The sequence below is a fragment of the Chamaea fasciata genome, unplaced genomic scaffold (genome assembly GCF_029207755.1).
Source record: "Chamaea fasciata isolate MVZ Bird 193981 ecotype frontalis unplaced genomic scaffold, bChaFas1.0.hap1 SCAF_1, whole genome shotgun sequence".
NCBI lineage: Eukaryota > Metazoa > Chordata > Aves > Passeriformes > Sylviidae > Chamaea > Chamaea fasciata.
In genome coordinates, this window is record NW_027094086.1 from 96,159,936 (window position 1) to 96,182,862 (window position 22,927).

At 36.6% G+C, this 22,927-nt stretch overlaps 1 protein-coding gene across 4 annotated transcripts in view; it reads left to right on the forward strand.

Annotated features, from left to right (window-relative positions):
- ICE1 (interactor of little elongation complex ELL subunit 1) overlaps positions 1-22,370 on the forward strand; it is a 38,675-nt gene extending 16,305 nt beyond the window's left edge. For 3 of the 4 annotated variants that reach the window (XM_066190285.1, XM_066190275.1, XM_066190267.1), the window contains 8 exons: positions 4,640-4,992; positions 6,158-10,618; positions 12,360-12,528; positions 15,366-15,526; positions 18,110-18,300; positions 19,445-19,551; positions 20,446-20,544; positions 21,467-22,370. In XM_066190285.1, coding sequence (XP_066046382.1) covers positions 4,640-4,992; positions 6,158-10,618; positions 12,360-12,528; positions 15,366-15,526; positions 18,110-18,300; positions 19,445-19,551; positions 20,446-20,544; positions 21,467-21,648 — 5,723 coding nt within the window. In that variant the 3' untranslated portion in view covers positions 21,649-22,370. Of the gene's footprint in view, positions 1-4,639; positions 4,993-6,157; positions 10,619-11,694; positions 11,787-12,359; positions 12,529-15,365; positions 15,527-18,109; positions 18,301-19,444; positions 19,552-20,445; positions 20,545-21,466 lie in introns of those variants that run through there. The other variant, XM_066190294.1, reaches the window with a different exon arrangement.
- The last annotated feature ends 557 nt before the right edge of the window (positions 22,371-22,927 follow it).

A 22,927-nucleotide genomic window follows, 5' to 3' on the forward strand; every position in this document is an offset into this window, starting at 1 on the left:
AAAATTGGAAGACTCAGGAGGCTTTCCAAATGCGCTGTTGTGAAAGCCTCATAGGATAAAGGAGGTTTGCCGAACCTAATTTAAAAGCATCTGGTAGTATTGTTACAAATCTACCAGTAATAAAGTTGATGATACCTGCATCAGATCATCAGTAATCTTAGGCCATAGTCTAAGGTAATGAGACATTGATGGCTTTTGGAAAACTATATCTCGTATAGTTGGGGCATAAAATCACCTACATTGTGAATAAACATTTAATGAAGCATTTGAAGAATCTTGCAGCTGAGTGCTGAATATTTTGTTAATTTGGGTTCTCTAGCATGCTCTGTTCATATAGTGAGATGAACTGAAGGAAACATGCTAAGACCCTGTCTGTAAGGAGCCAAGTCTGTTCAAGAGGTATTCTGTAACTGGGTTCTGAACTAAATTTGGCTTACTACTGAGCTATACCCATCTTATCTGCTCATCTTTTTTGTTTCAGGATACAGGATAGGGGACAAGCTACATGTAGATCTTAAATGCGGAGATGGAAAGGAGTACACTGGAGTTGTCTGCTTTAGTGTCAGATAAAAGGAGATAAACACAGTGGTACTATATAAAACACAAAGATGAGACTGAATCCCTAGGATTATGTGTGTTTTGTGATCTTGAGATTAAAGTCCATAGCACAGGAGTGCTTTGAGAAGCAGACCTTGTTTTTGTCTTGAAAAGCATATGAAAATCTCTCAAGATAACACCTTGAGATAAAACATAATGTAGCATTGCATATTTAGTTTTGGGTATGCAGTGTTCACCATAGTTCTTTGTTTCATATCATGGAATGTGTGGATTTATTGTCTCAGAAAACAGAATACTGTCTGTAGCTTCAAAGAATACTGTATGAAGCATCCTGAAATTCATGTAATTGGAAACAGGTTGAAAATTTCCGCCTCATTGTCAGGACATTAAAAATTTTCTGTTGGGGAATTTTTTTCTCAGAGGAGCACCACTGTTTGTTCTTGAGACGTGTGCAGTTGCTACTGCCAGGCATCTGCAGTCACTGTGCTGATGAGGTTTTGCTGTAAATCAGATGAGATTCTATGGCTAGATTATTTATTTTTATAAAATATTGCATCTTAATCTGGTCCTTCTTGATAGGAGAAATACACAAGACTTGTTTCAAAAAGTTGCTTTGTTGCTTGGAGTGAGGAGAAGACAACTTGCAACGGTGAATTGCCTTACAATATGCCCAATCAAGAGTAAAGTTTTAAGTTGTAAAATTCAGTTTGTTTAGTACCAAAGCAATCAATGTTAGCTTTGGATCAGTTATTTCATCTCTACTTCTTTCTCCACTCAGCATCAAGAAAGTATTTCAAGTAGTACATGATAAATTTTGATGGTGTTTTCAGATCAGAGTAATCTTAATCTTCTCTCAGAAGTGAGAGAAGGCAGCAGTGTAAGGGTTTGAAGCTACATGAATTAGATTCCAGGTTGTAGATTTCAGGAGAAAACTTAATCATTTCACTGAGTCACATGATGAACAAGAGTGCAGTTCCCTGGATAAAATAAAATTTTTTTGTGAAATACGAAAGAGGATCCTTCCAATGAGATGAGTTCAGTATTAGTAGGGCTTTTCCTGGACCCGAGGTTCAGGCTGAGGTGCCAGGGAGTTGACACTTTGAATTAGGAAACTTAGTTATGCTGAATCTTTAAAAGTTGCTATGACAACTCTTCCTACAGATAAATGGGTTAACTATCAGAAAAATATCTCATTCCTAAAGAAATGCAGTTATCAGGGACTGAGTTGGAAAAGGATGAGTAGAGAAGTTTGGAGAATCTCTTAGTTATTCAGAAATTATATCTTTGATCCATTTTTCAGGGGAAACTTTTAAATGGATGGTATGTATCAATATTCTTGGACTTCATGTAGGTGCATAACTGATTTTGAGAGTATAGATAGGATGTAAAGTTCCTAATGACTCAGTACTATTGTGTAGTTCACTGTGAAAAGTAAACTTCCTGATTGTCTATTTGGAGTTCTTATAGGGGCAAAATATGTAACGGTGTTGCTGCCCCTGCTTTGGTGTGGGGAAAATGTTGAGCTTTGAAATAGTTGGCACAAAACAACATGAAGAAAATGTAAGAGACAACCAACTTCTGAATTTTCCTTATTTTCTTTGTTTCTGCTTGTCAAAGATCTCCTTTTCCCTTGGATCATCTAATGGAACTCAGATTGTAAAAAGAATGTAGGTTTGTCCTGAGAAAATATAGAACATCCTGGAAGCTCTATGTGACTGTGGCTTGTAAATTGTTTTATAAAACAATGTATTATCATAATACTTTTAAGATGTAAAGGAGATGGCAGAGCTTACTTATCTTTGGTGAAAATGATGTGCTAGGGACCTTCAGGCTGATCAGTTTCTCCCTTCTGGCGTCCAGTGCAGCAATTGAGATTTTTACATGGAGTTGCTACATGAAGTGACTGAAATGGATCTTTGAAACAGGGTTATTGATCAATTTTTCTAATTTACTCCTTTAGTGGTTCTGATGTATCAGAATGTGCTTAAAAGTTTTTGATTGCTGAGGAGGTTATTTTGACCTATTAAATTAATATTTTTAAATATGAATACCATTGATGTTGTTTTGGGAATATCTTTGCAAGTTCTAGTAGTGGATTAACAAAGAGAGCAGTAATGAGGCACACTTTTTTTTTTCCCCAAGAGAATGCAAGGTGTGCTGATTAAATCAGTACATCATCCACTCAAAACCATTTTATGCATGCGCTGTTCTTTCTACTGTGGGCTGGTGTTGTGAGTTGTCTCTGAGGCAGGGCAACCAGGTTTGTTGCTAAAGGATCCCTTGGGGTGGATTAAAGTAGAGAAACACTAAATAATTGATATAACAACAAATTTTATTAGAACTGCTTTGAAACCATAAGTGGAAAACACTAATGGATTGGAAGTGGGTGTATAGCTGTTCTGCAGTGTGTGATCACTGTAAGAGAGGAAAACTGGAAAGAAAAAAGATAGAGGAGAAAAGACAAAGATAACCACCATCTGTGACTCCAGTGATGTGTAGGGGATCATGGTCTGTGGTTGGGATGCAGTGGGTGTCCATCAGAGGTGGAGGCCTGTATAAGCATAACAATTTGGGGTTTTTATGACCCTCATTCTTCCGGTAAACACCCCAATACCTCCTCCAGGAGGAGTTCTGGACATGTACAGTCTTTTTTCTAGAAGATCCTGGAAGGCCAGCAGTGTCAAGCAGGAGTGTGAGAGTGTGTGTTCAGGGGCAGAACAGTTTCTGAACAAAGGTTCTGAGTAAACTTTCAGCATTTTGCAGCTTATGGTGCATGAGAGAAACTGGCATTAAAAAAAACCTTACCCTGTCTCCACAGTTAAATTGCTTAGCAGTAGTTTCTCCTTTAAATCTAAACTAGCTTGTTTCGGCAAAATTTAGTCACAAAATCCAAGTGGTTCACTGCAGATGATATTCATGTGTACACAGAAAAGGCTTGATATGATGCTTGAATACTGCTGATTTTGTGTCCAGTAGTGTTTGTGAACATTATAAACAAGTTCACACATACAATGTCATATAAGAATTGCAAATACTAAAGATAGATTTTAGTTTCATATGACACATTGGGGTTTGGGAGTTGTTATTTCTACTGTCTTATTGGAGGTAATATTTTTATTTTATAAAATCATAGAATTTAAATTTCAGGAAACTGGGCCATCTTTTCCCTTTTTGAAGTATTTAGCACAATTATAATAAATTTAAATTATTTGTCTTTAGACCTTCCTGGATGAATGTGTGTTATCTGCATAATAAATTAGTTACTGTGTAATAGTTTTAAAACTGTGATTTGAAAAGTAACAAAGCAAAAGTACTGTGCAAAGAATCACACAGAGCACTTGGACACACTTTCTTGTTGTTAGAATAACTGTAAAACTATAGTTGACATCTTGGAAGGGTTGTCAACTGTTCAGTATCTTTATCTTAGTTGTTCTGACTCCATTGTGCATAGGATATATTGTGGTGATTTTTTATTAAGGGTTCAGCTCTGACTGAATAATATTAAAGACAAAATCTTGTGTAATTAGACTCAATATTTAAATTTGAAGAACAAACAATTTAAAAGCATATGCATATTAAATCATAAACTAGAAATTTAGTAAGAGCTCCTTTATTGTACTTATGGCAGGGTATAATTGTAACTTGCTTGGAAGTACAGCTGCTGGCTCAAACCTGCAAGTTACTTTAAGCTGAGAACTACAGCCTGAGTGGGGAATGTCTTTGCATGGTTGTCCTACTTTTACTGACTGTGAGTTACTGGACAAACACTGAAATAAAGCATATGGACCTTCAATCCTACCAAGAATGACCCTTCCTGATAGGAAAAACTGGGAATGTTTTAATGATCCAAGTGAAGAAAGTGTTTGGGGAGAAGCTCTTTGCACACACATATGCCTTTTTCATGAAAAAGTAATTGTGAATAACAACATCACATCTCTATAAAGAAAGCATTTCTGAAAGTGACTAAGATCTTTGGAAACATCACTTGAAGTATATGGTATTACATTTTTATTACTATTATGTATTATCTCTAAACAAAAATGGGAGGGGAAAAATTCTTAACAATATTTTTCTGTCTTAGACACTGTACAAATCCATCAAAAGATCAGGAAGTGTGATGACAAAACGCCACCTTGGTGTTCTTCAGTGGAAAGTGCTGTAAAGCAAAATTCTGTAACAGCAATGATTATTCAAGAAAGTACTGAGCCTTTTGGAGATGATTGTGCTGAGAACAGGACTACTGAAGAACATCTGCACAGTGGTGAGGATAAAACTGTAGATGTGATAATACAGACAGGCAGGGAGCACAGCACTTCAGGCTTCTCCGATCAGGAGCAGAGAGACCCAGGTGGAAATGTGATGGATATATTGAATTGGGCCAGACCTCTCCCTGCCCTACTTTCTCCAGTACAGCTTTCACCACTGACTACACAGGTGAGTTTTAGGATGTGTCAGACTTGGCACTTAACTTGGTCTTAAAATCATTGAAGAAATCATGACGTTATATTCCTGGGTTGGTTTGTTTTGGTGGGTTTTTTTTTTTTTTTTTGGAATCAGTATTAATCATGGACTGGAAGGGTCTCTGTGTGTTTAGATCCATATGGGTACTTCTTTAACCTTGTAGCATACTGCCTGTGGAAGGGAGCAAAAAATCTTCAGAAGTAGATGTATCATGGTTTAGCCCCAGTCAACAACTAAGTACCACACAGCTGCTTGCTGACTTCCCCACCAGCAGGATCCTGGGGAGAATCGGAAGAGTAAAAGTGAGAAAAAAACATGTGGGTTGAGATAAAGACAGTTTAATAGGAAAAGCTGTGCACACAAGCAAAGCAGAAGAAGGGATTCATTCACTCTTTCACCTGAGCAGGCAAGTCAACAGGGCTCCATCATGCATAACAGTGATTTGGGAAGATAAATATCACTCCAAATGTCCCACCCTTCCTTATTTCCCTCTCTTTATATGCTCAGCATGATGCCATAACAGTATGGGATGTCACTTTGGTCTGTTGGGGTCAGCTGTCCCAACTGTGTCTCCTCCCAACTTCCCATGCACCCCCAGCGTGCTCACCAGTGTGGCAGTAGGAGAAGCAGAAAAGCCCTTGATGCTGTGCAACCACCACTCAGCAATAATGAAAACATCTCTATATTATTAACACCGTTTTCAGCACAAATCCAAAATATACCCCCACAGTAGCTACTGTGAAGAAAATTAACTATCCTAGCCAAAACCAGTGCACAGTCACCTATGTCTCAACTTGCTGTCATAATTTCCCAGTGGTGCAGACTTAAACTCCCAATTTGTGTTCAATATAAGCATGGCTTTCATAGCAAAATTACAGATCTTGAAAGTTAAATGCTACTGAAATGCTCTTTCCCAGTAATTTTAGAATGACGGTAGTTAAAGAAGTCTCCTACTTTTTACAGAGGTGCTTTCATTTACTATGAAGAACAATGATGGAGAAGGTTATAATTTTGTTGACCGGCCTTAATCTCTAAAAATCACTGCATCTCAGGGCCTTAAGCGTACTTGTTTAGAAAAGTAAGTCTTTTAACTAGTACTAGGGTTTAGATTATTAACGTTCTTTTTTTTTAATTGAAGGATATGTTGTTGGGAGATTCCAGTGATGAAGAAGATGATTGCAGTACTTCTGCAGTGGAGGGTATTTTACAAGACCAAGTTCAGCCTCCGAGTTACAATGTAATCAGTCCTGGTGATGAGTGTGACAGACAATGCAAATCATGTGAGCATGGTTTTGATGCAGAAATCTCATTTAATCTGAGTTGGAATGAAAAGAATGTTCATATCAGTCCAAAGATGTCAAGCAAGGAGAAGAGAGATGCTGAAAGGAAGCAAGCTGAAGGTGCTACTCTAATTACAAACATGGAAACTAGCAAAGAGTATTTGGAGGAGAATTCTGAGGATATGGAAACTGAGAACAGAGAACTAACTGGAGCAACAGCACACGAATCGGAAGACATGGAAAAACAGAAAGGAGATGGTGAGGACATGGACAGTGAAGAGGGAGATTCTTCAGCAGATTTTATGTTACAAAGTTTCAAGCCTCAGAATCAGATGGAAAAATGTGTGGTAGAGCAAATAGAGGAGAATGTAACCTTAATTAGAGCTGTTGATAATGACTGTACACATGAAAAATTTAGTGAATTAGTGAATACAGAGAGAGAGAAATTAGTAACACAGAGAGAAACTCCCAGAGAAGCATCTGTTCTGGAAAGTGTTACTCATTTGCTATCTGAGCAATACATTGTGCTTCAAAACGAAGATGCTGAGGAAAAATCTGGTGTGTTGATAGAAAATGAAGATGTTGAAAATAAATCAAAAAATGTAATCAAATTAACTAATAAGGCTGGAGCTGTTGAGATCTCTGCACACTCGCAGTGCTCTGAAATAAAATATGACAATGAAGAGATTCTGGAGAAACAACATATGCAAACAAAAGACAACGTGAACAAAGAATGTGAACCAGAGACTCTTAAAGTTTCTAGGCATTACTTACCCATATCTGCTAATGAAGGAATCAGAACTTTATTGTCAGTCTTTCCAAAAGATGAACAGCTCAAAATTGAAGACATTAATATAACCAGAGCTCCAGCTGTTGAACTAGCTATGAAATTTTACAGAGGAAGTGTTCTAGAAGTAGCTGAATTGTCAGAGCTACTTCATAGTGCAGAAAATGTAAAATTAGTAGATATAAATGAGGGGGTATATTTACAAAGCAAACCATATCACAAGGAAGATGTTAGTAATTTATCTCAAAGGAAGTCAAACTTGGAAAATATACTTACACTACCAAAGACAGCATGCATTATTGGTGCAGAAAGCAGTGTAGCTAAGTGTGAATCCTCTGTGTTAGATTTTACAGAAGTGAAAGGTGAAACAAAACAATCTGAAAATTTATGTAATACATTAGAATGTGGGCAGTCCAAATCTCAAAACTTTAGAGTGTTTGAATCTCTAGAGACTGAAGTCAAAGTTAATTCAGAAGATTGCGGAGGGGAAAGCAGTGAGTTGTTAGCAAGCGGGGATACTATTGAATCTATCTCAGTAGAAAGTAATCATACTTCTCTGGAACAGTTTGCAAAACCTCTGACTCAGCTCTTGATAACTGAAAATATTAAATGTGATGAAATAGAAGGGAAATTAGATAAACAAAGCAAGGATTTGGTGACTGAGACTTGTTCCAGTTCACTGAAATGGGAAAAGAATGTTGTGAAGAAAAATAATATTTTGGAGATCATTTGCCAGCCTGCTTCAGAAATTGATTATGGAAGTGGCTTGGCTTTTTCTACTCAAAAGGACTTGGAGAAATGTGGTATAAATAATGAGGAAACCAATTCTCCTGTGCAAGTGGGAATTGGCTTGGAATCCACAAGACCTCCTGATCTAAATTTCAGTCTTCAGAAAGTTGTTGGTTTCCTCAAAACTAATTTCAGAGGAAAGGCTGCTTTTTCCTGTTCTTGGGAAAATAAGGGACATACAAATTCGATTACGACTAGTACATTTAACTGTTCTTCAGAAAACTTAGAAGAGGGTGCTGAGATTCTGTCTGCTGAAAAAGTCAACCTGGGCAAAGAACTGGGCTGCCCTGAGAGAGAATATGTACACAAAAATGGAGTGAAAATTTCAGATACGGAGCAGCCAGTAGATAAAGAACCTCAGGCATCTGTTAAATCACACATCATGTATGCAAACTCTTACAAGAAGAATGCTTTTCTCCTCCAAAAGTTTGATTGTCAAGAATCAGGATGTAGGACTTCTACATGGAAGGTTAGAACAGATCCTTCTAGGACTGGTTCGCTAACAGGTGGGGGAGAAAGTAAAGAACTGAATAGTTTTGAGGGTTCTGGGAAAAATGCCATAATAAGGTGTAAAAGTGATTCTGATATGCCAGAGCAGAGCGATGACTGTGAAGAGAAAGACTGTTCTATACAAAAAGTTAAGTATGTGAAGTGTTCTGAATGTGTTCCAATGTTCAGAAATAAACTCAGAGCTTCCAGGAGAATTGCAGTGGATGCTCTGGCACCTGGTGCAGTTGTTGATGCTGATTACCAAGAATGTGAGCTTCATTCAGTGATGCACCCAGGAAATACTTTCACAGTTAGTCACCTAAAAACAGGCACTGTAGTGGATGTGAGTACACACTGTGAACCAAACAACTCAGGAGATGCTGCAAATGAGTGGTCAAGTGTGACTGGGGAGGGTTATCCTGAAGACTCAGTCTCTTGGAAAAAGGAGTGTATATTAGTAACTTCTGAAAATAGTGAGAGTGCTAATGAACTCGTGGTGGAGTCTAACATAGCTAGATGCATCAGTCACCATGAGAAAAATCTATTAAAATCTGGAACATCAAAAGAAAGCCCTATGATGCCAAATGCTTCAAAAAATAGGTTACCACTATGCAAGATGTTAAACAGATTCTCAGAAAATTGCAGGCTTACTGTAAAAAACAGTAAATTAAATACAAGAACGTTATCACTTGGCAGTTTCTTAGAAGAAAATGATTCTGCAAAACTTCAGTCAAATGGGGAACAAAGTCTATTGCACAGTGTTGATATGGGGGTCTCAGGGTTTGAAAAATATAATAATAACCAAACTTATACTGCTTGCAACACAGAAGAAAGAAGCACTGAGGTTTTCATAGACAGTGGTAGGAAAAAAAAAATACTCAAGTATCTTCCAAAGTCAACCCTCTCCGATGTAAGGTGCAGTTGTCAAACAGTTGGGCAGCTTTCTGAACCACAAAAGACAGTATTTGAGAAGTTACATATGGTGGAATCAGAGTCTTGTGCTCTGAAAGAGAGCAGTAAGTTGAGGTGTAAAGAGCAAGAACCATCTGAAATCTTGACTCTTTCTACCAAGACAGCTGCCCAAGTAATGCATACCAAGCTATCAAAGAGACTTTTTCAAGGTAAAAGAAAAACAAAGACTTTTAAAGTTACTCAGCCAGTTCTTGCAAATGCTAATACTTCTGAGGCAACAAAATGCTCATCGGAGGTGATAATTAAAATCAGGGAAGAGCTAGGTCCTCCTCTGCCCCCCTTGCTACTGCCTCTGATTGCTACTCCTCCAAAACCTGCCTGTACTGTGTCCCCAGTAATGTCTTCTACAAGCCAATCCTCTCTGCTTTCCCCTCTTGATGACCTGATATCCCCACTATGCAAAACTCCTATTCTTCCTCTCATGTCCCCATTAACAGATACTCCAACAGTAAAATCTGCTCTTTTATTTTCTCCTCCCTCACCCTCAGAAATGGCAGTAGGTAGGAGGATTCGCTCCTCACCTTTGAAATTTTGTACTTCCATTCCAAAGCATGCACTTCCAGTTCCAGGAAGATTTCCTCTCTTTGCAGCAGTTAGTGCTGGTCCAGGTGCTCCTCAGGAGAACTCTGTGAAAATATTGGACACTATGTATCCAGAGCTGTCTGCAAGGGCAAGGACACTAAACATTCTGAAAGGCAATATTCAGCTTAACCGATGTGCTTTTCCAGACAGTCAAAGTTTGCCAGGACCCATGTCTCAAACAGGTGGATTCAAAGCAATTGCATCTACATCAACTGCTTTTGTTAAAGCTGGGAGCAATTTGAAATCTGATTGTAGCAAAGATGAAGACAAAGATGTGCAAAATCAGCAATTGTTTTCAAGATCATCAAATCATCTTGAAAAAAGGAGACTATTGCAGGTATCTATGCCAAGAAGTGCCAAAAGACTGAGGCTGGACAGTGAACCACCAAGGATGGAGCCCAGTGATATTACTGCTGTCAGAAATACTAAAAATACTATCTCTGAAATGCAGGAGTCTTTCCATAGGAAAAGCTATGAAATCAGTGATTCATCACAGAGTTCCAATTTAGAAGAATCACTACCAGCAAAGAAGGATCCTGACTGCCAGAAAGTTTCTTTGGCATTAAAGAAAGTTGCTGAATCCTGTTTTGACTTGTTACCAGTTATTAAAGGTCATATGTATGTTGGTAGTGTCTCAAAGATTCCAGTAATGAGAGATGAAGAGAGAGAAGTTGTCTATGAATTTGGTATAAAAAATAAGGTAAGTGGGATAATTCTGAATTTTTTGGTTTAATAAGCACTTCTGTGCCAATGGAAGGAGTATAAGCTTATAGTATTTGAATTCTCAATTGTTCTGGCAATCTCCTGTGCCGAAGTGTAGTCTTGAAAGGCTATTAGAAATCTAAATTTGTATAACGTAAGAAAATACAGAACTGCACAGGAAATTACTGTTCAGTGGTGTCCAAGATGCAAAACTGCATTTATAAATACATATGCTTTTCTGATGTATGCATAAACCACTCTATTTTTTTCAGCACTTTTTGAAGTGGATAATGTTAATAGTTAAAAGAGTTCCTCCAAAACTACTCTATTTTTTTAAATTAAAGAAGATAAACTTTTTTGTATATTCTGGTATGTAATTTTGTTGTAGGTTTACTTTTGCTATTCTACATCAGGTAATTAAATTTAATTTTATTGGAAAATTCTTCCCTTATTTAATTCTCAGAACTTCCTTAACATCAGTGTTCAAAAATTTTGCTTCATTTGCCATTTTTCTCATAGATAATTTGTAGTCTACAGCAAAGCAATTCACCAACTGATACATGGAAGCATTTTGTCCTGTTATAGTACTTGGACCTAATTAAGTTCTCCTGAGAAGTTGCTACCAAGATCACAGGTCATCTTTGTTAGTTGTCCTGTCTGGTAACTTCACAGAAGCAAGGCTTGAAGCTTTATGTTTTCCGGTTCAGCCAGTAGCAAGGCTAAGCATGTACTCTTAGTAGAAAGACATGCACACAGTACACACCTACTCTTATTCCCTTGTCTGGCTAATCAGATTGAAATCCTGGTAGAGGAAAATACATTCATATATGTACAGATAATATGGATTCCCCCAACAGCTAACATTAGGCACTTAGTACATCCAGTAGATGACTGATATTTTTCCCACCTGTATCAGATGCACTGACAAAGTTATAGACACAGAAGTGTGGATACATTCCTCCAGCAGCTGGTCCAGACTTGTGTCTGGCACTCAGACTCATGGTGTTTCAGGTAGCTGGCTTAGACCTTCTGGTTCCTCCCAAAGCTAACACTCGGAATCCCTGTTGTCCACAGGTACCCAGTCTGAACTGTGTACTCTCCAGCACCTGGCTCCTAAACTTCTCATTCTACTCCCCACTTTTAGGTCTCCCTCTAAGCGTCCCCTAGTAAGTCATGCACAATGTGCACAATCCCAATATTCTTTTTCCTTGCATTTCATATTGAGTCCCATGTTACTACAGGCAGCGACATCCCATCTCCTGCAGTGTATACAGTTATCTGGGGAAAGACTGCTGTTAACTTACCTAGTAAATCTCACACCTGAAAAATGGGCTGTTTGTCCTTCTGTGGCATCTTTGGAAGTAGCTAAGTCAGGGTGCTTACATTTGCTCTGATTAGGTTATTTAGGTTACTCTACCTGTTATTATTCCTCTCCTCATTCCTTGTACTTGTCATTATTCTCCTTGTTCTTTGAGGAAGATTGTTAATAACTAAATGATTCATATTCAAATAATAGTAGCCTTATTCTTCATTTGTCTATGGCATGTTTATTCTGGGAAGTTGGCCGCTCCTCCCTCTTTTTTTTTCCACTGGTTGCCTCTCATTTACTTTCCTCCATTTTTGAATGTATGCAGACAGTATTCTTGCAAAGATAGTTCTTTTTATTTGTTATACTACTACAATGTTGTCAAGTATTCTTAAGTATGTAACAGTCTAACAATATATTTTGTGTCTTACAGCATTTAGCAGAGTCGTTGCTGCATGTTATTCTCAATAAGCTGAAGGCTCAGAAGAATGCTGCAAATTACAATTTCAGTCAGGCTCTGTGTCGAGTCTACGCAGGAATTTGTCGACAGCTGGGAGATTTGGAAAGAGCCCGCCTTTTCTGCTATAGCCTACTTAAAGAAGGTAATAGTGTGGCTTAGTGGCCTTTTATCTTAAATATGTTGTGTGTCTTTTTGCTGTAGTGTGTCAGAATTATTATGTTTGTAAAAACAAACAGAAATCCTGTTAAAGGGTTGATTTCCTTAGAACTTTTTTTCTGTGATGCAGACTGTTCTAGAAGAAATTCCCCTTCTCATAGTTCCGCCACATATATGCTGTAGTTTAGTGGCTCTTAGTAGTCTACTTCTTTTTCCAAAGAAATATTTCATTTAGGATACTCTGTGCTTTCATTTCTCCACCATCTCCAAAATGATGTGATTTCTGGGAATTTTGTCCTTTTAGCCTATTAGTATTTTCTTATTTTAATTGAGTAGGTACTGATTCATAAAGTAAGTGTGATTTAAAACCAGATATTGTCCAGGAGCTGGACAATACCTTGATCAACACCAGTGTATTTTTATATGTCCTCCTTAAAATCTTTTTATTTCCTGTTATCTAAATTCTTGCCTGGTTGAGAAGTTTTTTTCCATTTTGGTTCCCTTCCTTTACCCCCCTGCCTTTTGGTCACAGGAGCAAAGGTAACACATACATACTATTGCTAAGTTAAGAATCTTAGTTTTGGAAGATTAAAACTCACTAAGTTTGAAAATAGTATACTGGTATCTGTGTTTCACATTAAAATAAAATTCAAGACCACTGACAAACAAAGTGCTACAGCTTGAAATTCTTTCAATTACTTACTAGCTTTCATATTAAATTCCTGTCTTTTTTTTTTTTTTAATCTTAAAAAGGTTTGTGATTTCATTCTGTTCTTAATTACCGTTTTTTGAGGGGGTGTAATGTTTCTGCTTCTTTTTGGAATTCCTGTTTTCTCCTCTGTTTTACTATCCTTCAGTCCATTATAACTATACTTTTACTTCTTTCATGTTAATAGTTTTTAATACTGTACCATGTTAGAAACTATTACTTGTCAGATATATTTTCTTAATCTAAAATAATAATCAAGCCTTTTGTTTTTCATTGTCTTACTGCTTTTTCTTTTTGTGGGCTCTTGCAAATATTAAACATTCCCCCTTTTTCCCTTTTTTCTTCTGTCTAAGATCCAAACTTTTAATAGCTAAATGCAGACTTTTACTAGATTATTTTCTCTTCTATACATTGAATTGCACGAGATTCTATTGTCATTGTTCTGTGGTTTTGTAGTCATTTTTTGAATGAGAATGGCTGTAAACACATCTTAAGTGGTGTTTAGGCTTTTTAAAATTTGTTTGGTTTTATTTGATTACTATGCATTTATTTTAGGCTTTCCTCTTTCATGTAGTTTCACATATTCCCATCATAATTATGAAAACACAAGCTACACAATGACCAAATTCACTATAAACAGTCAGTATTACTACTTTAGACTAACATCACCTATTGTCTTGACAATTTGTCCATTGTTTTTGTCCTGTTTTCCTTTCAAGTATTCTGCCTTAAATGATTACAAATAAAATGTTAGCTTTTAGGTTAATTTTCCTTTTACTTGTCCTATGTTCTCTCCCTTTTTTCTTTTTTTTTTTTTACTTTTCTTTTTTTGATGCCCCTCTTACTCATCATAGAGTGAATTTTATAAGTGTTTCAAATTCCTGGATAGGCAGTTCAAGTTGTCAGTAATTTTAGTTCACCAACAGTTCTGATAGAAAAAAGTTCTGATAGAAAAAAGTTAATTCTTCGCATGATGAGCTGCTTCAGAGTAGAAGGTGCTTACAAGACACTTGATTGAAGTCTAAATTCTTTATACTCATTAAAGCTCCTTGATTTGATGTATTTTGATATGCTTTCTAGTTCTTAAGATCTTTCAAAAAATGTAGAAGCTATGCTAAAGTGAAGACGGAAGGTTCATTTAGCTTTTCAGATTTCATTGGTTTTTATAGTGTTCCAGGCATATGTATTCCAGTATAGCATTTCATGCATGAAAGTAATATCTACTTTTTTACTTATTCCAATGTATTTGTTATTGCTTACAGCCTACACGCTCATGTTTTATCTTAGTATTTTCCCTTGAAGCTCTCAGCTTTGGTATTCAGAAGGGTCTTTTGGCTTCCCATTGATGGCCTGGAACTCTGTCCTCTCTAATTGATAGTTGTCAGATACTTGCTCCGAATTACTTTAATGAATGAAGATTCTTCAATTATATGGAGTAGCACAAATTTTTACATCTATGGAAGTACAAGTAGTAGCATGCAACATTCTTAAATGTTCATATACAACTTGCATACTACATAATTTCTTTGATAAAGTCTGGGAAAACTGCTGAACAATATCAGATTTGAATTGTGTGAAAGTTCTTTGCAGGCTTTATAGATATATGTATTTCACAGGTGTATTGGTGCAAGCTATTCGCAAGTACTGTCGATCATTTTTTTGTTTGGACTAATTCTAGTTTGGTTCAGTGATCAGAGTGCTTATTTGTGACTGAAATGTATTAGGTAGTTTCTTGGAATGCATCTTCCAGTCTAATTTAATCCTAAAAGAATCCAGTTTCAATGCTCTAAGACCACTCTCCTTCGTGAATTAAAGTGCAGTAAGAAAGATGAAGGGGGAGGAAGTGAAATTACAATGGGGGAGGTGGCTTAAAGTTTGATGGGGTTCTACTGGTGTTTCTTACTTGGTTTTTCTCTTGGATCTTTTCTTCTTATTTAGTCTCAGGACTGAGATGTGCTAGTATGACTCCCTTTCCTTAGGCTATAGTTATGATGTGACTTCTGTGCCTTTTTTCCTAGTTACCTTGCTGAATGTACTAGCTTTTAATGCCTGATGATGTATTTTGGTGTTCTAAAATGTTAAAAATTTACTTTGTTATTTCTTTTTTTCCTTAGACTTTCCAGACTCTGAAAAATTGATTTTATTTATCACCAATGTATGGTCTGACATATTTGTCTTCCAAGGTGCAATTAACAAAGCTATGCAATTAGTTGTCAGGCAAAGTGCAAGCAATGAGATGTTGGCCTGTTTAAGTGCTTATCTCAACTGGGAACAGGTAATGTCTGATTTCATTGTCAGTATCAGCTTTTGTCTGCATTGGTTGCTTGGCTGGCCGAATCAAATCAAGCAACTTACTTTTCTAATGGAGGGTGTGAATATCCCATGGAGGCTGTACAATTGTGCAACTAATGCTGCTTCAGGCATTTTTCCCCTTGTTGTCTAGACACTACTAGAATACAAAACTTTTCTTGTTTTCCCTGTTAAATACTAATACATTAAAAGTAAAGGTTGTTTTTAAACTTTTAACTAGAGTGTTGTAGGACTAGGGAATTCTGTCTATCTGTGGAACTGTTCTTTGAGGTGTTTTTGGTTTTGCTTTCTATTGTTGCTTTTTAAAATATATGTTGGTTTTATCTTTTGTAGTTCTCTGTGTAACAGGTAATACATTACTACAGTTAATTTCAAGATGAGCCTGTCTCTTTTTACTCATTTTATTAATTTTTGCAAGGTAGACTGTAAATACATGTTTATCACAAAAAAACCCTTAATTTTATAAGCAGTTGGTGTGATCAATACAAAACCAGTGATATAAGAAGTCACTTTGAGCTGACTTCAAATCGTTGAGCTGTTCAGCAAATCATTTAATTTAATTTCTATCAGTTTTCAGCAGGCACGTATTACCATCCAGGAGGAAAAATTGAAATCAGTGGGAGCAATTTTGTATCATGGAGATGGAAAGCCAGAGGTGCTTTGCTTCTAAAGGAGTTGGTGTAACAGGCTTGTGTGTCTGCTTAAAGGCTAGGACCCCTTATTTTTGAAAACTCCATATTAATGCCAGACTTGCTCCCTGGAAATAAAAGGATTTTTTAAATATCAAGTGAACAAAATCATATTGATTTATAACTGTCCTGGTTCTGGCCAGGACAGGGTTAATTTTTGCAGTAGCCAAAAGAGGGCGTGTCTAAGACCTGGAGGTTTATTCTGTACTACCTCACATCATTACCAGGCATGTGGGGGAGTCTCTTCCAGGGAGAATAAGTCCCAGGTCAGCATAGTGTGGTGGAGGGAGGGGTTGGGTATTGCTGTTTCTGTGTGAATTGTTGGTCTCTCTTTTGTACCCTCCATAATTTATTGCTATTACCGTTTGTTTTCTTATCTCATTGCTGTTTCCAGTAAATTGTTCTTATCTCAACCTGTGAGCTTTACATTTTGTGCCTCCAGTTCTCCTCTCCATCCCACCACAGAGAAGAGGAAGGGAGAGAAGGGAGGAAGCAAGCAGTGCTTGGTTTCAGTGGGAGCACTAATTTGGAGAATACCAATCCTAAACCATGACAATAGCTCATCCATTCCCTATTCTAACATGCTGCTCTACAACTGCCTTGAGGAGTGCAGTAGTCTCACTGCTGTCATCATAGCCTTTTGGTGTTGTATAATAATTTTTTTTTCTTTAACCTCTGATGCCAGCCCTGAATTCAATAATGGTATCACTGAAATTACAGCCCCCTAAACCTCCTGCTTTAGTGCAGGAGTGAGTTAATTTGGCATGGATTTGTATCTAGATTTTACTATTAAATCACAGTTGTGATGTAGCATTAAGCTCTAGTATTCAGTTATGTTTTACTGCAGTCTCTCTTTAGCAAAGAATTTGTATTCTCCGTTCTATTAGGTTACAGCTTTTAGAATCATGCCAGTAGAGATGCACATAAGAATGTCCTAGTAAGTGTTCCTGGAAATATTCTTTGCACTCACACTACCTACTTTATTAATGGATCTCTGAAATAGGAGAGCTGCTGCAGCTGGGGACAAAGACCTCAGAATTTTCTATATTGAAGACAGGAGATGATATCATCCTGTTGTAAGCTCTGTTTTACTTGGGTAGAAATACAGGTAAAAGTTTCAAGTAGATTGTGATTAATGGTCTGTTATACATATAATTTTAGGAGAAGATTATTCTACTTCCAAAAGTGAAACTCACATGGAATGGGTATTTATTTCTTGGTCAAAGCATGTAATTTTAGTGACTTGCACCATGGCAGAACTTGCCAATTATATGAGGTTTTGTACTGGGAAGATGTGTCAAGCACCCATTCTTTTTTATGTGATAAGCTTAGTCAGATATTCAAAAAATATTTGGGTTTTAATTTCCTTTCTTCCCTAGCTACTTAATTAGCAGAATGGTTTCACATGGCATGTTTATTTACCTAAACAATTGAAAGTATTTGCTTGCAAATTTACCCCTAATGAAGAATAAAGAGTAACAAATTTTAAAATTATTTAGAAAGTGAACAATATTAGACTAATCTTCTTGCACTGGAAAAACACTCTTACCTTAGCGCTGCATTGAGAGAAACAAAAATCACCAAATTGTAGAGTGAGATGAGAGAGTGGGTGTGAGATCTGTGGTTTTTCTCGTTTGGGTGTTTTTTCCCCAAACTCTCCTTTTAGTAAAGGTGTCAGGAAAAATACTAGTACTTGATGGTTTTGGTTTATGTACTCTATTTTTTTGTGTTAATTCAACCCAAAAGTTGGATTTATGGTATAAGATGCTGTACGCAGTCAGTATCAAATATTTGTAATGAGTTTGGTTCTGGGCTGGTAACTTTTCATGCATTAAGGTAATTACCTTCTAAAATTCCAGAGTTCGTCTTTAGATGCTGGTATTATGGTCTCAAACCTGCTTTTAGAAATGCAGTCATGTACAAAAGTAGAATTTCACTTGAGTGAGCAGTATGGAGAAGATCTGAGTGAAGATGCTTGGCAGTATGTATTTGCTGTTGATCTACTCTGCTCTCACATGAAGTGGGATTGGACACATGATAATGTTATAAGGTATTGTGGCAATCACTTCTTTCAAATGTTTTCCTTTGTGGGTTTTTTTGTGTTTTGTTTTGGTGGTGTTTTTTTTGTTTCCCAAATTCATTATGACTTAGCTTTTAACATAATAAAATATTGCATAGGTATTTAGAAATGAGGATGTTTAAACCTGATGAGACCTAGACTCCTGTGTATGTGTGCATTATTTTAAGATAGAAGGAGTGATCAATGAGGAAATGTAGGATTTTATGGTATTGTCCTAAGAAATGATCCCTGTTAGAACTGTTCTAGTAAAGAATTTTTTTCAAAATAGCTATAAGATTTTGAGATTGTTGGTGAAGCAAAGTGATTCTCTTCTTCTGAATTTACTTGTTGAATTCCTCTTGTCCCACAGTAGAAAATGAGGGTGGAATTCCTGATAGGAAAATAACACTGCTTCAGTGCTGAAAGTGAAATATATCCATACTCATTAGTGTAATATCTTGATTTCGGTCTGACTTTAATTCTAAAATAATTGTAATACTTAGATTCAATGTCTTAAAATTTTATTTGAAGCTATAATCCAGGATATGGACTGCTACAATGCTTAACCGTGTTTGAAAGACTTGCTTTTGATACCTACACTCATCTGACAGCCTTGATTTTCTATATAGAGGTTACATTTTTTAATCTGTGACATAACATAATAAGTGATACTTATAGTCATCATCATCTTCTATACAAGTTCCATAGTTTCAAATAGTAAAGAAGTTATTTTAGGTGAAATAATTTTAAAATTAATATACATTAGCTTCAGTGAAACGTATGTAGTTTTAATTAAAGCCATACCAAGGTTATTGTGAGTTGTACTGGTAATAGGTAACTAGATCTATTTGCGTAATTTTAAGGATAAAAAAAGTCTTACTTTGGGTCTTTTTAGTTTTAAAAACAAGCATTGTGTCCTACTTGTAACATACAAACTGAATTTTCAGTCAAAAAAGAAACTTACAGAATATATCAGCATGACACTTGAAAGCAACATGATTTCATATACATCTGTGAAGTCAGTCTGCCTAAAGTTAGTAATAAACAAAAGAGTAATTTGCTTTCATTATTATATGAATACTATAACCTCCCCTACATGCAGCATGAGATTTTCAAATTCATTTTTCTTTCACAGCAAAGTGCTTTGGCCTTCTGTGGATAACTGGATAAAGAAGAGAAAGGGGCATGAAACTGCTCAGTCCATTCGTGATAGTGTTTTAGCATTGACACTCAGACTAATTGGTAAGTAATACAAATTCTTGGTTGAACTACTTTGTGTAAGTATGTCCTTATGAAAGTGTGAGGCCTGTCTGGAAAGGGAGTTGAAGTATTTTCGAATTTTATTGGATCTTTATGCAGGTATTTTCTGTTTATCAGCCTGTGGAAAGCAGGTACTTCAGTTTTAAGAGATGCTATGTTGGTTAAAGATAACCAATACCAACGTGTTTTATGTATTTAAAATGAAATCATCTGTAGCCATTCAGAATCATAGAAATCCTGAGTTAGAAGGGACCCACTAGGATCACTGAAGTCCAACTTCTACCCTGCACAGGCCAGCCCCAGGAATCACACCATGTGCCTGATGCATCTTGAACTCAGACAGGATTGGTGCTGTGAGCAGATCCCTGAGGAGCCCGTTCCAGTGCTTAACCACCCTCTGGATGAAGAACATTTTCCTAATAGCTAACCTAAACCTCCCGTGACACAGCTTCATGCCATATGGTTTCCAGCACTATAAAATACTTTTTTTAATGCAACTTAATACCATAATGAATTTAGGTTCAATTAATTTTTTGGGGATCTAGATGGCATTTGATGTAAATAGCTATTGTTTGAGTTTCGAAAAATATTTTCAGTATGTAGGCTGTATGATACTGTTTATTAAACAAAAATTGCATTCTTTCTGAGTTTTACACTTAAGAATTGTAAACCTATGGGAGGTTGAATCAGTCTGATGAAAAATACCTTGGGGTCTTTAGTTACACAACGAACAGGACAACTATTGTTCTCAAGACAAGATGGTAACAAGAATTACTTTTTTTAGGTAAAATTTGTTTCCAACACACAGTTGGAAAGTATAAAAGCTAGGAAGTTGACTGTCTAAATAGTCAGGTAGTAACTCCTATTTCCTTTCAGGTCGATTAGGACAAATAGGTTTGAAGGAAGGCTATCTTGCTGCAGTGAAGAATATTAGTTCAGTAATTGGACTGTTTGTACAGCATGCAAAGGAGGAAGGTAATGTTTTTTTTTAGAGAAACTTGAGTGTCCACAGTGTGAAGTTTTGCAATACCAGAATATAAATTAAGGCACATAGGGCAAAACAGCCTGCTTTTGCAGTTTATGTTAGTGCATAACATGTCAAACAACTTTTCAGTTTGAGTTCCTTTCTCTTACAAAGTTAATGAGTTATTAACAGTATTACCTTCTGTTTGAGACAGAGAAAAATTCAGAGATGGTTTCAGACATCTTGGAATTGGACTGTTTAACGTAAGAGTCTATCAGCTGCGTTAGAGATCACTTAAAGGGTGATGAAGTTAAGATCACTTGAAGGGTGATTGTAACTTGAGCAGTAATAGCTATTTTACCTGAGCCATTTATGCTGAAGCTTACTACTAACAAAATTGTTGTATTGGGAGAAAGACACTTCAAGATATTGATGAGACAAAACAAGGCAGCAGCAGAGGTCCATATTGCTAAGTTACTCTGAATGTTAAGTACATTTTTCAGTGAAGCAGTTGTTAGGGAGCTGTTTTGAACCACCTGTATAACTTCTCTTCCTTGCAATCTCAAGTTCTTCTGACTTGGTGGTGTATGGTATACAGTGTATGTCTGTATTTGTTTTAAACTCAGTGAAAATCTTACTCTTTTCCTAAGTCTGATTATGCTTGACTAAAGTCACAAGATTCTCAACTCTTGTATGCCCTTTGAATACTGAAAAGTTGCTAAATTGAGGAAATTGGACAGTGCTAGTATAAAATGAGATGTTACAGGATTTGTGTGCAGGTTGTCATCTTTCTGTGTTACAGTGTTAGGCATCACAGCTCTTGATGTGTTTTATTTTCAGTCCTTGAATAATAGTTTCTATAGGTTGAAGATTCTCCAAAACATTCTTGCTTATCAAAGTTTCTATAAGCTGATTTTCATTAACTTTTTGCAGGTGTTCCCTGGGGTGTGCAGCTGGCAGCCGTATATTCACTATGTGACTTGGGTTCAAGCAATCCAGAAGGTATTGTTGAGGCCATCCATGCTTGGAGAGCAGAAGTTCTTAACAACATCCCTTCTGCTATCACAGATGGCATAGCTGAAATCACTTCTCTGTGTGAAATGAACCTAAACTAAAATGTAGGGAAGTGGACAGATCTAAAGGAAGAAGTGCCTTACCAATTAAGCAGTAGTTGTTTCTGGTTAAAAACCATACAAAGTAGTGTGTCTTCATGTATTTCGTGTTTTTAATCAGAATGTCTGATCATGCAAAGCAAGGTCAAGTATTTTATTTGGCTTTTCTGTTTGAAGGAAGAGTTTATAAAAAATAAACAAAAATACTTGCTTTTCCTAGTAGCTAATTAGTAATCTGAAAACAAGTGCATCTTGAACTCCTGATACATTTCTGGTTTGATGACAATAAAAATCAGTAACAGTTTTCATTCTTTTACCCACATCAGTTTGAAGTATGGACTGTTTGACAGAACGTTCGGCGTGACTTGAAAACCTGGCTCTATTGTTTTGTACTATTATTATAAAGTAACCATTCAGATAGTAGAACATTCCCCAGATTCTGCTTTATTTTGCTTGGGTTGTCTCATAAACCTAATTTAAAATACTTAGGGAAAACAGGTAGGAATTGACTTTTTGTGTAGCCATCATGTATGAAGTAACAGAGATATTAAATCTCTGAACTTGTATATATCATGTATTCTGATGTGTCTCACATTTGGTATTGTTCCACTTGGGGAATTTTGTGTATGTAAATAGAGAGGTGGTTCAAAAAAAGTTCATGTTTCTAATGGTAGCTTCACTACATTCTGGTTTTGTATCTTTCTTAATAAAAGAGACAAACACCATTGTGTTCTTGTTGATCTTTTTAAATAACACAGTTAACTGTGTTTCTAGCTTATATAAATACTATTTTGGAGGGCAGCATTACCTGTTGAGGTAATTTCACTGAATGAATTGCCCATAACACTGCACTTCTGGACATCTCTCCGAAAGCTTCTGCTATGCCTTGGGGTCTTGGGAAGGAGCTTTAAAAAACTATTGAAATTTTCTATTTTCACTCTGTGGTTGTGCCCATATGAAGGGGTGAGCTTTGCCGATGCAGATTCTTATTGTAACTTCTGACAGGGTTTTGTGGTGCTGATACACATTGTGATTTTTGTGCCTTTTGTAAGTGTGACCACCAGTGCAGTCTCCTAACCTTCTGAGAGTTTCTTTCCTCTGACGTGAAACTGTGTAGAGCAAAGTGGCCATTGATTTTAGTTACAGCTATAGCTGCTAGCACTCTGGACATCGAATGGACCTCAGTGACTTTACCACAGACAACTCAGTCAATAAAGAACAATCTAGTAGTATTGGTGATACCTGTGCACAACAGGCACTGCTACAGATATCTATCAGGAAG